Here is a 12702-nt window from a genome sequence, read left to right as displayed (position 1 = left end):
CACAGAAATCTCAGTTGTTGAACACAAGTCTTCTCAGACCAAACACTTGCAAGCAAGCAATAGAAATTCCATTAATCAAGTCTGAATTCAAGTACAACTTATGGGGCCTATTTATAGCTTGGCAATTGGCATAAGCTTCACAAAATAGAAAGTCCCAAAAATAGCAACCAAACGAAAATTTAAACTAAATCTAACTAAAATGAAACAAAGGACTGAAATAGAAACTCAAGAAAATAGAGACTTCTAAATAAAAGCTAAGCATACTTTCTAAATTTGAACTTAAAAACTAGTACTAACTTGCTAAAACTGAATTTAGAAACTATCTAATATCCTATTACAACCAAACTGTAAAATGGAAACAAGGTAAACTAACACAGCTAAACAAAAATAGGAAAAAAGCTGTCCATATGTGCCCCCAAAATCACTGTTCACGTGAACAGTAACTTGGGTACTGTTCATGTGAACAGTACCTTCTTTTTTAATTTCTGTCTTGGTATCTTGTCTTCTTCATGCTTCTCTCTGGGCTGGGGCTGCCTTAGGTGATGCTCCATCAAACCAACAAAAACTTGCCACATTATTTAAACAAGCTGCCTCTCACAGCAGTCGAATCCCACAACCTTGCTGGGCTGGTTTTGGGGCTTGTTATTGGACCCGGTTCATCTCCATCTGGATACCCAACTGGGTTTGGGTCGATCCAAGGTAGTGCACCTGCATCAGAAAAACCAGAGTTGGGTTCAACCAGGTTAGGGAGACTTGGCAGGTGAACAATATCACCAAAATTGATCGTTTGGGAGATGGTTCTATTTTGGCTTTCAGAGATCGGAAATGGAAGTAACAGAAGAGTCAAGTTCCAACTTGATCAAGTTTCTCAGCAATTGATTTCTGTTGTTAAGTTTTCGCACTTAAGCTTCTATGGGAAAAAAGAAAATCACATTCAAACAAAGACAAAAATTGAACTAAATAAACCATTATAAAACCAGCAGATAAGAAAGAATGCACAAAACTGCAGGAAACAAAATCAGTAGATGATAACATAATGATTTGGAATCCATAATTTTGTGAAGCATATACACATGAAAGTGCTACAAGTAACAGAAGAGATAATAAAAAGCTGAAAACATACTCAAGATTAGGAGGGAATGGATAGTCAACACCAAGTCTCTTAGCAATAGGTTCACCGATGGATAACGAGTCTGCATTGGCTCCTCTAGTCATACTTCTAGGTAAAGAAGTATCTTTTTGCTGGGATGTAGGCAGAGAATTCAAGTCTTTCCCTAGTTGTACTTCATTTTGCTGGTTCTTATTATTCAATATTTGTTTACTTGCTCTCTCCACTGACAATACTTTACCAAGAAACCTCAACCTGGGACAAACAAACTTCTACTGTAAGTAAGATGCTCAGGTATATCTACCATACATGGTTAATTAAGGCATTCCTGGACAGAAATAGCAGAATAGAAGAGAATATTAAATCCATAAAAAGAAAATTAAAAGATGGATCTAAATCCGGACTAAATGAAATGAAGCACCAGCAAAATTCCCTTGTAAGCTACTTGTAACCAAATGGGAGTTGCACCAAAACCATGGTAATAAACCAGATGAGTACCGGTTTAGTTGCGATTGTGCTTGAAAAGCCAGAGTTTCGTCCTTGAAATCAACAAAAGCACAATTCCTCAATCTGCACGGTAGCACAGAGAACGACGATGAACCATCCAAATAACAAACACAAGTGATAGAACAGGGGGGGGGGGGGGGAAACGAATGGCTCCGCCAGCCCAAGCCCGGGTCAAGCAGGAGTGTCGCAAACTGTGCGAATTGCAAAATTGGTTCCTGTAGTTCTCAGTGTCAGCCGATAACTACGAAGTTAGGGAAAGAATGAACCGATTCTAATCAATAAATCAAACATTAGTTGCCTCTCTGTCCCACCTCAACCCACCCACCCCCCACCCCGGCAGATTCTCTTTTGTACTTGTCGAAGAGTTCAGTGCAGAAAGGTTGAAGAAAAACGATAATTATGTTAGTAAGTTAGATAAAATTCCCCGCAGGCCAAAGGCAATTGGTACCTACCATCTACCAGCGCAGGGACGAACAGATACCTACCTTCCACCCGCGCAGGGACGAACAGAGGAAGCACCGTAATGAGAGAGGAGGCGAGAGAGTGTTTCGTGAGGAATGGCCTCGGGGAGATGCCGAACCAAAAGGGTTGTCGCCACCTCTTCGTCCGCTTGGGGTTTCGGCATCGCTTCTTCGCTGCCTTTAAATCCGAAATGTTGCGCCTGAGGATTCATATTGATATGCATTTGCGATAGAGGACAACCACTCTACTACTGATTTATTACTACAGCAATATATGGACTGGAGGAGAAGTCCAGGAAAAACTTGGTTTTACTTTCTCTGCAATTTGCACAACTGACCCCCGAGGGACGGAGGGAAAAAAAGGAGTTCGCACTTTGCAGTCGCGGAATCGCAGGTGACAAGGAGAATTTTCACTCGCTGACCAGCCACCCAAGTTTATCCACGATCCGACCGATGTCTCCTCTCTGCAAAACCTAATCACTCATCTCTCCGATTCGCTTACTAAACCCTGTTTGTAACCGTATCAAAGGCCTTCGCTTGCTTTCTAGAGAAACCGAGCTCGCAAATTTTCATAGTTTGGGGGGAAAAGTACGTTCCCGCTAACATCGAGTTGCAACTGCAAACCATCCATCGCCCCTTCCTTTATTCCCCCTCTCTACATGCAAGTATCTCTGTCGTTGTTCTTCACTCATCTGCCACTCTCTCTCTCTCTCTCTCTCTCTCTCTCTCTCTAACGTCTGTTGGTGACTACTGGTCGTTGCATTCCATTGCTAGGGCATCTAGACAATCGCTGGAAGGATTTTAGGTTCTGGAATTTGTAGAACCAGATGGTTCAAAAATGGGAATCGGAACCGATCAGCAGAATCGACCGTTTTGTATCGGAATCGACACTGATCGATCCAGACAATTTACACTTATATCTCGTCATTTCTTTCAGTTTCCAGCCGATTCTGATTGCTCCATGTCGATTCGAATTAGGGTTGTCAGCTTTGGACTAGAACCAGAACCGACAAGCTATGAACCGGAATCGGTCCATCCAATGCCATATTGATCCGTTTATGGATGTACCCAATTAAGTTATTGATTTGATTCTGGATTTACCGGTTGTTATATTGGTCTCCCAACAGTTCTAAAACCAATAGACCAACTAGGAACCAGTGCAAATCCAAATCCTAACCCAATATATTATGTAATTCTTAAGAATTTTATGATTCAATTTTGACCGGTACCTATTGTCCCATGTACTATTTTGCTAAATATTTGACTATTAATTTAAAGGTTCAATTGGGAATGCTAACTTAAGAACATCTCTTACAATAATCTTAATTTCTTATAAGGATAGTGGTGTTCCTATTTATTAATTGAATGTAAAACAAGAGGAAATATAGACTAATTTTGTGAGTTGAGAAAAAATTGATGGTGGGCTACATATCTCGTTTGATTGAAATTAATCTTACTATATTATTATTGAATATACATAATAGTGTTAGGTTTTTTTTTTTTTTTTTGGACTACTTGGAACCGATTAGGAATTGGAACCAGCCCACCCACTAGTTAATGGTCATGCATCTCAATTTTGGAACCGGTTAGCTAATTAGTTTGATTCTGGTCCTGACCTGTTAGGTATGAAACGTTAAGGAACCAAATTGATAGCCCAAAATCGAACCAATTGACACCCTTAGGAAGTGTTTGGTTAGACGAAGCAACTGGTGATGTATCAATGGATTCATGAATCTGAATTGTAAAAACTGTTAGGTTCAAATTGGTGATAAACGGATTTGGGTTCATGAATCCACATGATTCCACTTTTTCTATGTAAATGTGCATCATTTTTTGGTCCATCTGTATAGGTGGACTCATATTTGATTCAACAAAATGTAACCCAACGATAAATATCATTTATTTTTGTGAATCTACTTTGATCCTCAAACTATCGGGCAAAAACCACAACCCTCGACTGTTCGTCTCAAGCGAAGGGAAAAGCAGGGTGGAAACGAAACCTGCAACTACGAACCTTCGACTGTTCGTCTCAAGCGAAGGTAAGATCACAACTCTCTCTCTCTCTCTCTCTCTCATTGTAGTGGTGTTCCTATTTATTAATTGAATGTAAAACAAGAGGAAATATAGACTAATTTTGTGATTTGAGAAAAAAATTGATGGTGGGCTACATATCTCGTTTGATTGAAATTAATCTTACTATATTATTATTGAATATACATAGTAGTGTTAGGTTTTTTTTTTTTTTTTTTTTTTTTTGGACTGCTTGGAACCGATTAGGAACTGGAAACAGCCCACCCACTAGTTAATGGTCCTGCATCTCAATTTTGGATCCGGTTAGCTAATTAGTTTGGTTCTGGTCCTGACCTGTTAGGAATGAAACGTTAAGGAACCAAATTGATAGCCCAAAACCGAACCACTTGACACCCTTAGGAAGTGTTTGGTTAGATGAACCAACTGGTGATGTATCAATGGATTCATGAATCTGAATTATAAAAACTGTTAGGTTCAAATTGGTAATGAACGGATTTAGGTTCATGAATCCACATGATTCCACTTTTTCTATGTAAATGTGCATCATTTTTTGGTCCATTTGTATAGGTGGACTCATATTTGATTCAATAAAATGTAACCCAACTGTAAATTCCATTTATTTTTATGAATCTACTTTGATCCTCAAACTATCGAGCAAAAACCACAACCCTCGACTGTTCGTCTCAAGCGAAGGGAAAAGCAGGGTGGAAACGAAACCTACAACTACGAACCTTTGACTGTTCGTCTCAAGCGAAGGTAAGATCACTACTCTCTCTCTCTCTCTCTCTCTCTCTCTCTCTCTCTCTCTCTCTCTCTCGTTATCCCTCTCTATCTCTTTTATTATCTCTCTATGTCTCTATCTTTGTCGCTCTCGTTATCTCTCTCCATCTCTGTATCTCTCTCTCTATCGCTCTTGCTCTCTCTCTCCCTCTCGCCTTCTCTATCTTTGGTTTTGTATACCTAGAGTTTAACCCTAGCAGGTTTTGAGTTATAAATGTGGAAATTGCAGGTTAGGGTTTTATTATAAATAAATAAAAAATTGGATTGTACGTGTTTGGTTCTGGTTGCTAACCAAAGTTTTTTCCATTTCAGGTTTTAGAAAGTTCAATTAGACTCGATTCTTCTCTTATTGAAAATCTCCACTGGAAGATTCATCTTGGATTACCGCAGGTATGACATATTGTCTTATTATTTTTTGTATTATTTGCTTCTTAATTTGTCTTATTATATTTTATATTATTTGCTTTGTGGAATTATTTACATCTGATATTTTAACCTTCTTCTAATGGTACATCTGATATGTGCAACCTTCTTCTATTTCTTAATTTTACCTTTTTGGGTTGCTTTTTTTGTGGCTGTGACTCGAAGAATCTAAAACTGAGGAATTCTTTGTAAGTGGTTCCGATAAGTTGGGTTTCTGTCCATTGCTTTTATCTCCCACTGCAACTTTCAAATTCCTTTTTAGGAATTTTGAAAAGGGTAGTTTTGATTCTTCTGTAGAGTTGCATTTTATTGCTTTTTATCCTTATTCGTCTATTAAAATGTAGGTTTTGGCACTAAGACCTTTTACTGTTATTAGTTTTAAAGTTTGGTACAATTCTTTTAGGTCATGATTAGGCTCCTGTAGTGTTTTTCTTGTTCCAGAGTAACTACTATCTGTCAGCCCATGAATCTCTGTGTCTCCAATTGGAATATGGAAGGTGATCTCCTCCCTGTGGGACAGCAGAGGAAATCCATGGGGTGAGTGGCAACGCACTGTGTGTGTGTGTGTGTCTTTCTTGTTTATGTTAAATCAAAAACCATGTCTCATTGCTAATGAGTCCAAACAAGTTCAAAAGACTGATCAATCGATGCTTAAGGGAAATGGGTCTTTTGGAAATTCAAGTAATTTAACTCAAGAAGATGATATGGCATCGTAGATTCAATACCCACTTGAAAATTCTCTAGAAAAGGACTTCTCTGATTTCCTCTACGAGTTTCCAACTACCAAACCCCCTGAGGTTTATAAGCCATTCAAGCAATTTGAAGCTGACAAATATGTTAAATTTGGTGTGGCTGAGGAGAACAATGCGGTGCTCACTAATAGTGCACTAAGATCACAACCACCCATTTTCAAACAATCAAATGACCCTAATTTATCTGAAAATCCAATGGCTCCTCCAAGATTGCAAGTTCCTGCTTCAACCCAAGTTCTGAAGTTCAATACTAGAACCCATATGAAGGAGGTTCCTATTTTTCTCTTTCTTTGTTTCTTTCTTCCCCTTTCTTTACTTATTTTTGATAAGCACAGTCATGCCACATCACAGCCAAGTCAACACAATATCAATCATACAAGGATGAACCATTCAACCTAGATGCCATGTCACACCCAGATATTATTCCTCACTTTGAGATTCCTTTTATTGTTACAATTTGTCTTTATCTACAGCTGTTGTAACAAACTCTGTAAAAGTAATATATAAATTCAAGACACTGGTAACGAATCAATCACTGATTCATTACCATTTTCAACAGCTTTCTCTCTTGCTCTCTTTATGGTATCAGAGCACAGAACCTTCTAAAACTCTTTTCTCCTTCTTCTTCGTTAATGGCTTCCTCCTTGTCTCCCTTTCCTATTACCAGCCTTAGCAACCTCATCTCTGTTAAACTCGATGGCCCTAATTACCTACCTCCTATGGAAGGACCAAATTGAATCCATCTTTATCAGCTATGAGCTTCTTGATCACATCGATGGATCCCTCTCAGCTCCACCTGCAACAATAACCTCTTCTGTAACAGAGGCCTCTGGTTCTGTTATTACCACTTCAAACCTAACCCTGAATATCAGACCTAGCGCAAAACTGATCATCTTGTTAGAGCTTGCATCAATGCTACTCTCCATGAATCCCTCTCTTCCCATATTCTCGATTTACAAACTGCCAAAGAGGTATGGGATTCTCTAGCCACTTTGTTTCATCAGCAATCGACTGCTAGACGTAACCTTCTGCACAATGACCTACTCTCCATTGTCAAAGGCACTTCCACCATAACCGAATACCTCACCAGGATCAAGACTCTTGCAGACTCCCTTGCTGCTTTGTCATAACTATTGAGAATGCCTCTCCACCTGTTACCTTCTCTGAGCTACGTGCTAAGCTCTTAACCCATGAACAACGTCTGCAATGAGGTTATGGCCAGACCTCTGCTGCAGCTCTACCAGACCTGCAATCTCAAACTGCCCTGCTTTCAATCGATTCCAACCACTCTCGTCCTTTCAGAGGTAAATAGACCTCTCATCAGCCTTCTTTTAAGTCTCGATCACCATCCCAATCCTCTTTCCGATCTCCTACTTATCAGAGATCCAATACTTATTCCAATCGTGGTTCTCAGAGATCCAGTAACAATCCTAATGTCCCTTTCACCTAGAGGACCATGTCCTATTCTACCCCACCTAACCCCTTTACCCAGCGGACTCTCAAATGCCAGATCTGTGCGAAAGTTGGTCACCCAGCTAGCAGGTGCTATTTTTGGTATGCTGCCAGTCGCAATAGCTCTTAGCACCCCCACCCTTTGCCGGTCTACACAATTCTGGGCCATCTAGTCACTCTGGCTCTTTTCCTTCATCAAGTGAGGACTCCGATTGGGTGGTTGACTCAGGATCCACTACTCACATGACGTTTGATCCTACTCTGCTTCAGCAGTCTGCTGACTACAATGGTTTTGAACAGGTTATTGTTGGGGATGGTAAGGCCTTAACCATTAGTCAATCATGTTCTTCTTCTTTATCCAGTACTTCTTCTAATTTCTCTTTGAACAATGTTCTCGTTGGTCTCCAGCTTTCCCGCAATCTTCTCTCTATTTCTAAATTTACTAATGATAATCATTGTTGTGTTGTGTTTTACTCTCGGGGTTTTTGTGTTAAGGATCTCACCACAGGCCAAATTCTTCTCAAGGGAATGCTTAAGGATGGTTTGTATCGCTTGCCAACTACTAAGCATGCTTCTCCTCACACCTTCAAAGCACTTGTCAGTACCAGTCCCTCTCACCTTCTCTGGCACCAACGGTTAGGTCATCCATCCTCCAAGGTTCTTCAGCATCTGCGAAGTGAAAGGTCTCTTAGTTTTGCTAGATCTGTTAAATTTGTTTGTGAGCCTTGTTTACTTGGTAAGCATCATAAATTGCCTTTTCAATCTCTTGTAAGGAGCCCCACTCTACCATTAGAAATCATTCACTATGATCTTTGGGGTCCAACTCAAACTGTTTCAATTAGTGGATTTCATTCCTATATCATTTTTGTTGATCAATGCACCAAATACACTTGGCTTTATCCTATTCATCTCAAATCCAATGCACCCCACTGCTTTCAGCATTTTAATACCATGGCAGGAAATCAGTTTTCAAACAAAATTAAAGGTTTTCAAAGTGATGGGGCTTTGGAATTAACAAGGGGTCCATTCAAGGACTATTTGGATGATTGTGGTATTGTCTCTCGAATTTCTTGCCCCCACACACCTGAACAGCATGGGATTTCAGAGAGGAAACATAGACACATCACTGACATGGGTCTTACTTTACTATTTCAAGCCCAAATGCCCAAGGCCTACTGGTTGGAGGCTTTTAATACAGCAATCTATCTTATTAATAGGTTACCTACTCCTGTCCTCCAAGGAAAGTCACCCTATGAGCTCCTCTTTAATAAGCCTCCCACCTACTCTCACCTCAGGGTATTCGGCTGTCAGTGCTTCCCCTGTCTAAGACCCTATCGGCATGACAAACTCTCTCCCAAGTCAAAAGCCTGTGTTCTTCTGGGGTATAGTCCTGTCCACAGTGGATATAGGTGTCTTGATCCTATAAGTGGCAAAGTTTACATCTCTCAACATGTTGTGTTCAATGAGACCCATTTCCCCTTTGCCACACTCCAATCCTCAACCTCTCCTCCATCACCATCACGCACAGTCTCTCTTCCTTTCATTTCCTTACCATCTCCAATACCCCCACGGGCTACACCTGAACCACCACCCCAACCACCACCACCACCACCACCATCACCATCTCCTTCACCCCAACCTCACACCCAACTTCTTCCCTCTTCATCTTCATCCTCACCACTGCCTTCACCACCCCCACCACCACCGAGACATCACATGGTAACAAGGAGTCAAAATGGCGCCCGTATAGCAAAAACCCCTATTTCTCTTCTTACTACAAAGCACCCTATTCCTCATGCCTTTCTTACCTCCATTTCCCCATCTCTCCCTGAACCAACTACATACAAGCAGGCTGCCAAAGACCCACGATGGGTCTCTACTATGGAGGATGAGTTTCAGGCCCTCATATCCAATAATACTTGGTCCCTTGTCCCTGCTACTTGTGCTTCCAACATTATAAGCTGCAAATGGGTCTATCGCATTAAGACCCACAATGATGGCTCAATCCAGCGTTTTAAAGCACATTTGGTTGCCAAAGGATACCTTTAAAAACCTGGGGTGGACTTTATTGATATATTCAGCCCAGTGGTCAAGGCAGCCACTATACGGATAGTTCTTACTCTTGCTATCACCAATAAATGGTCCATCCAGCAACTTGATGTCAAAAATGCATTCCTCCACGGCACTCTTCATGAAGAGGTTTACATGGAACAGGCCCCTGGTTTTGCTGATCCCAACTTCCCCACTCATGTTTGCAAGCTAAACAAGGCCATCTATGGCCTACGACAAGCTCCCCGAGCCTGGTTTCATGAATTTAGCTCATTTCTTCTTCAATCTGGTTTTGTACAAAGCTCGGCTGACAGTTCTATGTTTGTTCACCATTCTGATCTTGGCATCCTTGTTCTTCTACTTTACGTGGATGATATCATCCTCATAGGTGATAACTCTTCTCATCCTCATAAGTTCATTCAACAACTTAGCACTGCCTTTGCTATGAGTGACCTTGGGGACTTGCACTATTTCTTAGGTATTGAAGCCACCAAGAATCATACTGGACTTCTTCTTACCCAAAAGAAATACAGCCTTGACTTGCTTCACAGGATTGGAATGACTGGCTGCAAGCCATGTACCACACCCGTGACTGTTGGCTCCAAATTATCTTTCTCTGCAGGAGAATCTCTGCCAGATCCCCATAAGTATAGGCAAATTGTTGGTGCATTGCAATACTTAACCATCACCCGTCCGGACCTCTGTTATGCAGTAAATCAGGTGTGCCAATTCATGCACTCACCTACTACAGAACATCTCCTTGCTGTTAAGAGGATTTTAAGGTATCTCAAACACACACTTGGAGCTGGTATTGTCATCAGGCCAGGCCCTATTACTCATCTTCAAGCATACACGGATGCTGATTGGGCTGGCTACCCAGATACACGGTGGTCTACCACTAGTTTTTGTGTTTTTCTTGGCAACACATTGGTGTCTTGGTGCTCCAAAAAGCAACCTATAGTCTCTAGAAGCAGCTCCGAAGCAGAGTACAAGGCTCTTGCCATCACTACATCTGAAATGCTATGGCTTTCCTATCTACTATCCGACCTCAAAGTCTCACTCAAACACCCTCTTCTCCTTCACTGTGATAACATTTCCGCAACCCACATGGCAGCAAATCCTGTTCTACATGCAAGAACCAAACACATAGAGATGGACTATCACTTTGTCCGGGATTTGGTTCTCAACAACACTTTGAAGGTGCAATTTGTGCACTCTCCCTCTCAAATTGCTGATATATTCACCAAAGGGTCATCCTCTGCTGTCTTCAATTTTCACCGATCCAAACTTCTTTGGCTACCACCCATCAGTTTGCAGGGGGATGATAAGCACAGTCATGCCACATCACAGCCAAGTCAGCACAATATCAGTCATACAAGGATGAACCATTCAACCTAAACGCCATGTCACACCCAGATATTATTCCTCACTTTGAGATTCCTTTTATTGTTACAATTTGTCTTTATGTACAGCTGTTGTAACAAACTCTGTAAAAATAATATATAAATACAAGACACTGGTAACGAATCAATCACTGATTCATTACCATTTTCAACAGCTTTCTCTCTTGCTCTCTTTAATTTTTAGATTTTTTTTTTCTATCAGAAAACAAAACTAAGACCAATCATTTTTGTTAAGGTAATTTTTTTGTAGGTTGGGAGTGGTTCTCCAAGCAATTTTGTTGGGTGTTTGTTTCTAAGGCTTCTTGGGTTTGACTTTAAAGCTACTGTATCTTCTCAAAACCTTCAAAATTTACCTTTTCTTTGTGGAGAAATGTGTAAGTTTGTTCCTCTCCATAGTTCAAAATGGAGTCTGGATTGCATAAAAATAGGGAACTTGTTAGGTACTGGAGGGGTAGAGTGTTAGAAAATATATTTAGTTTTGTTCTAGGATTCTTCCTATTTCTGGATCTTTGGTGATATGTGGGAGGATCTATGAGAAGGAATCGATTGTGATAGGATCCATTTGAGGAAGTCAAGGGGAGAATGTTTGTGAAACAGAAATATTGAAATTGTTGTCACTTTCAGATTTCCAAGCCTTGATGGCTTCTTTACACCTCACCCACAATAAAGCTTGATGGTTTCATGTTTTTGTAAATTCCAACCTCTATTTGATGGGTCTTTAGCTCAAATTGGTAGAGCACTTGGAACATGAGCATGTTCCAAGGGTATGGTGGTTCGAACCCACCAAGGCCCAAACTCCTTTAACTATAGAATACTGGGACTATTCCTTATATTATAGCAACTTTTTTAATTATATTTTATTCATGTAATGGATGACAAGGACACTTATTGGATATGAACTCTATTAACTGTCATTTTAATTCAAGTTTAAACTTTAGTTGCATTCAAATTTTTTCATAATTGTTTCATATTCTAGCCATATAGTAGCCAATGTGTTGATAGGATCTATCTAAACCAAGCAGTTTTTCAAACAAATTCAAGCTGAATCCAATTGACAGACTCAGGGAAACCAAACGGTTTTTCATATAGATTCAAGTTGAATCCAACAGACAGACTTAGGGTAACCAAACAATTTTTCAAGAAGATTCAACTAACAGACTCAGGATAACCAAACAGTTAATCTGTCAGGACAACGGATGTACCGGTGCACCACCAATTGATTCCTCACTAATATCAATGCAACCATCACTTGGTTTACGCAACCAAACACTTCCCTAGGTAATCAACACTGGACGGTTCAATTGGCTAATCGAATGCCCCTCTCTTTATATATATTACATCTAAGCTTTTGTTTTTGACATGTTTAGGTGGCTCCCATTATGGTGGCAAGTAATGGCTCTCCTTTTGCTCTAGGACTTTTGCCTCGGGCAACCCCTTCTTGGTTGCTCTCACTCTTCTCCTAGTAATCTACAGGCACAACAGTCGCGTATTAAGTGGCTTCAGGAAGCTGACCGTAATCTATATTCTATACAACAACTGCCTGTTGAAGGCATGTCAACCTTATTTCTAAACTATGTGACCAATAAGGAAATTTCCTTGATGAGGACTCAGGCCTTTTCCCCCATATCCTGGATTTTTTTCAGACCCATTTTCATGACCTCCCACCCGACTAGCATTCTGTATGTCTTCACAACCCGTATAATTCTAGAGCAATGTTTCCCTATGCTCCCCCCCCT

General features: G+C 40.5%; 2 protein-coding genes across 2 annotated transcripts in view; one reads left to right on the top strand and one right to left on the bottom strand.

Moving 5' to 3' along the window:
- The window catches only part of LOC122642407 (U11/U12 small nuclear ribonucleoprotein 65 kDa protein), a 58493-nt gene extending 55881 nt beyond the window's left edge, over window positions 1-2612 (bottom strand). The window contains exons 1-5 of the mRNA XM_043835860.1: window positions 2478-2612; window positions 2391-2416; window positions 2101-2340; window positions 1607-1678; window positions 1124-1363 (exon numbers count right to left, since the gene is read on the bottom strand). Coding sequence (XP_043691795.1) covers window positions 1124-1363; window positions 1607-1678; window positions 2101-2300 — 512 coding nt within the window. The 5' untranslated portion in view covers window positions 2301-2340; window positions 2391-2416; window positions 2478-2612. The remainder of the gene's footprint in view (window positions 1-1123; window positions 1364-1606; window positions 1679-2100; window positions 2341-2390; window positions 2417-2477) is intronic.
- A 7107-nt stretch (window positions 2613-9719) lies between these two features.
- LOC122642174 (uncharacterized mitochondrial protein AtMg00810-like) lies at window positions 9720-10961 on the top strand. The gene has a single exon (XM_043835604.1). The coding sequence runs from the start codon at window positions 9720-9722 to the stop codon at window positions 10959-10961; it is 1242 nt and encodes a 413-aa protein (XP_043691539.1).
- The last annotated feature ends 1741 nt before the right edge of the window (window positions 10962-12702 follow it).

Source organism: Telopea speciosissima, chromosome 10, assembly GCF_018873765.1.
Source record: "Telopea speciosissima isolate NSW1024214 ecotype Mountain lineage chromosome 10, Tspe_v1, whole genome shotgun sequence".
Classification (NCBI taxonomy): Eukaryota; Viridiplantae; Streptophyta; class Magnoliopsida; order Proteales; family Proteaceae; genus Telopea; species Telopea speciosissima.
The sequence above is the reverse complement of the archived record's forward strand: the minus strand, read 5'-3'. Positions and strand labels throughout refer to the sequence as shown.

Bases quoted from the DNA above. Each gene is read 5' to 3' on its own strand.
- LOC122642174 (XM_043835604.1), top strand. From the start codon at position 9,720: ATGGAACAGGCCCCTGGTTTTGCTGATCCCAACTTCCCCACTCATGTT.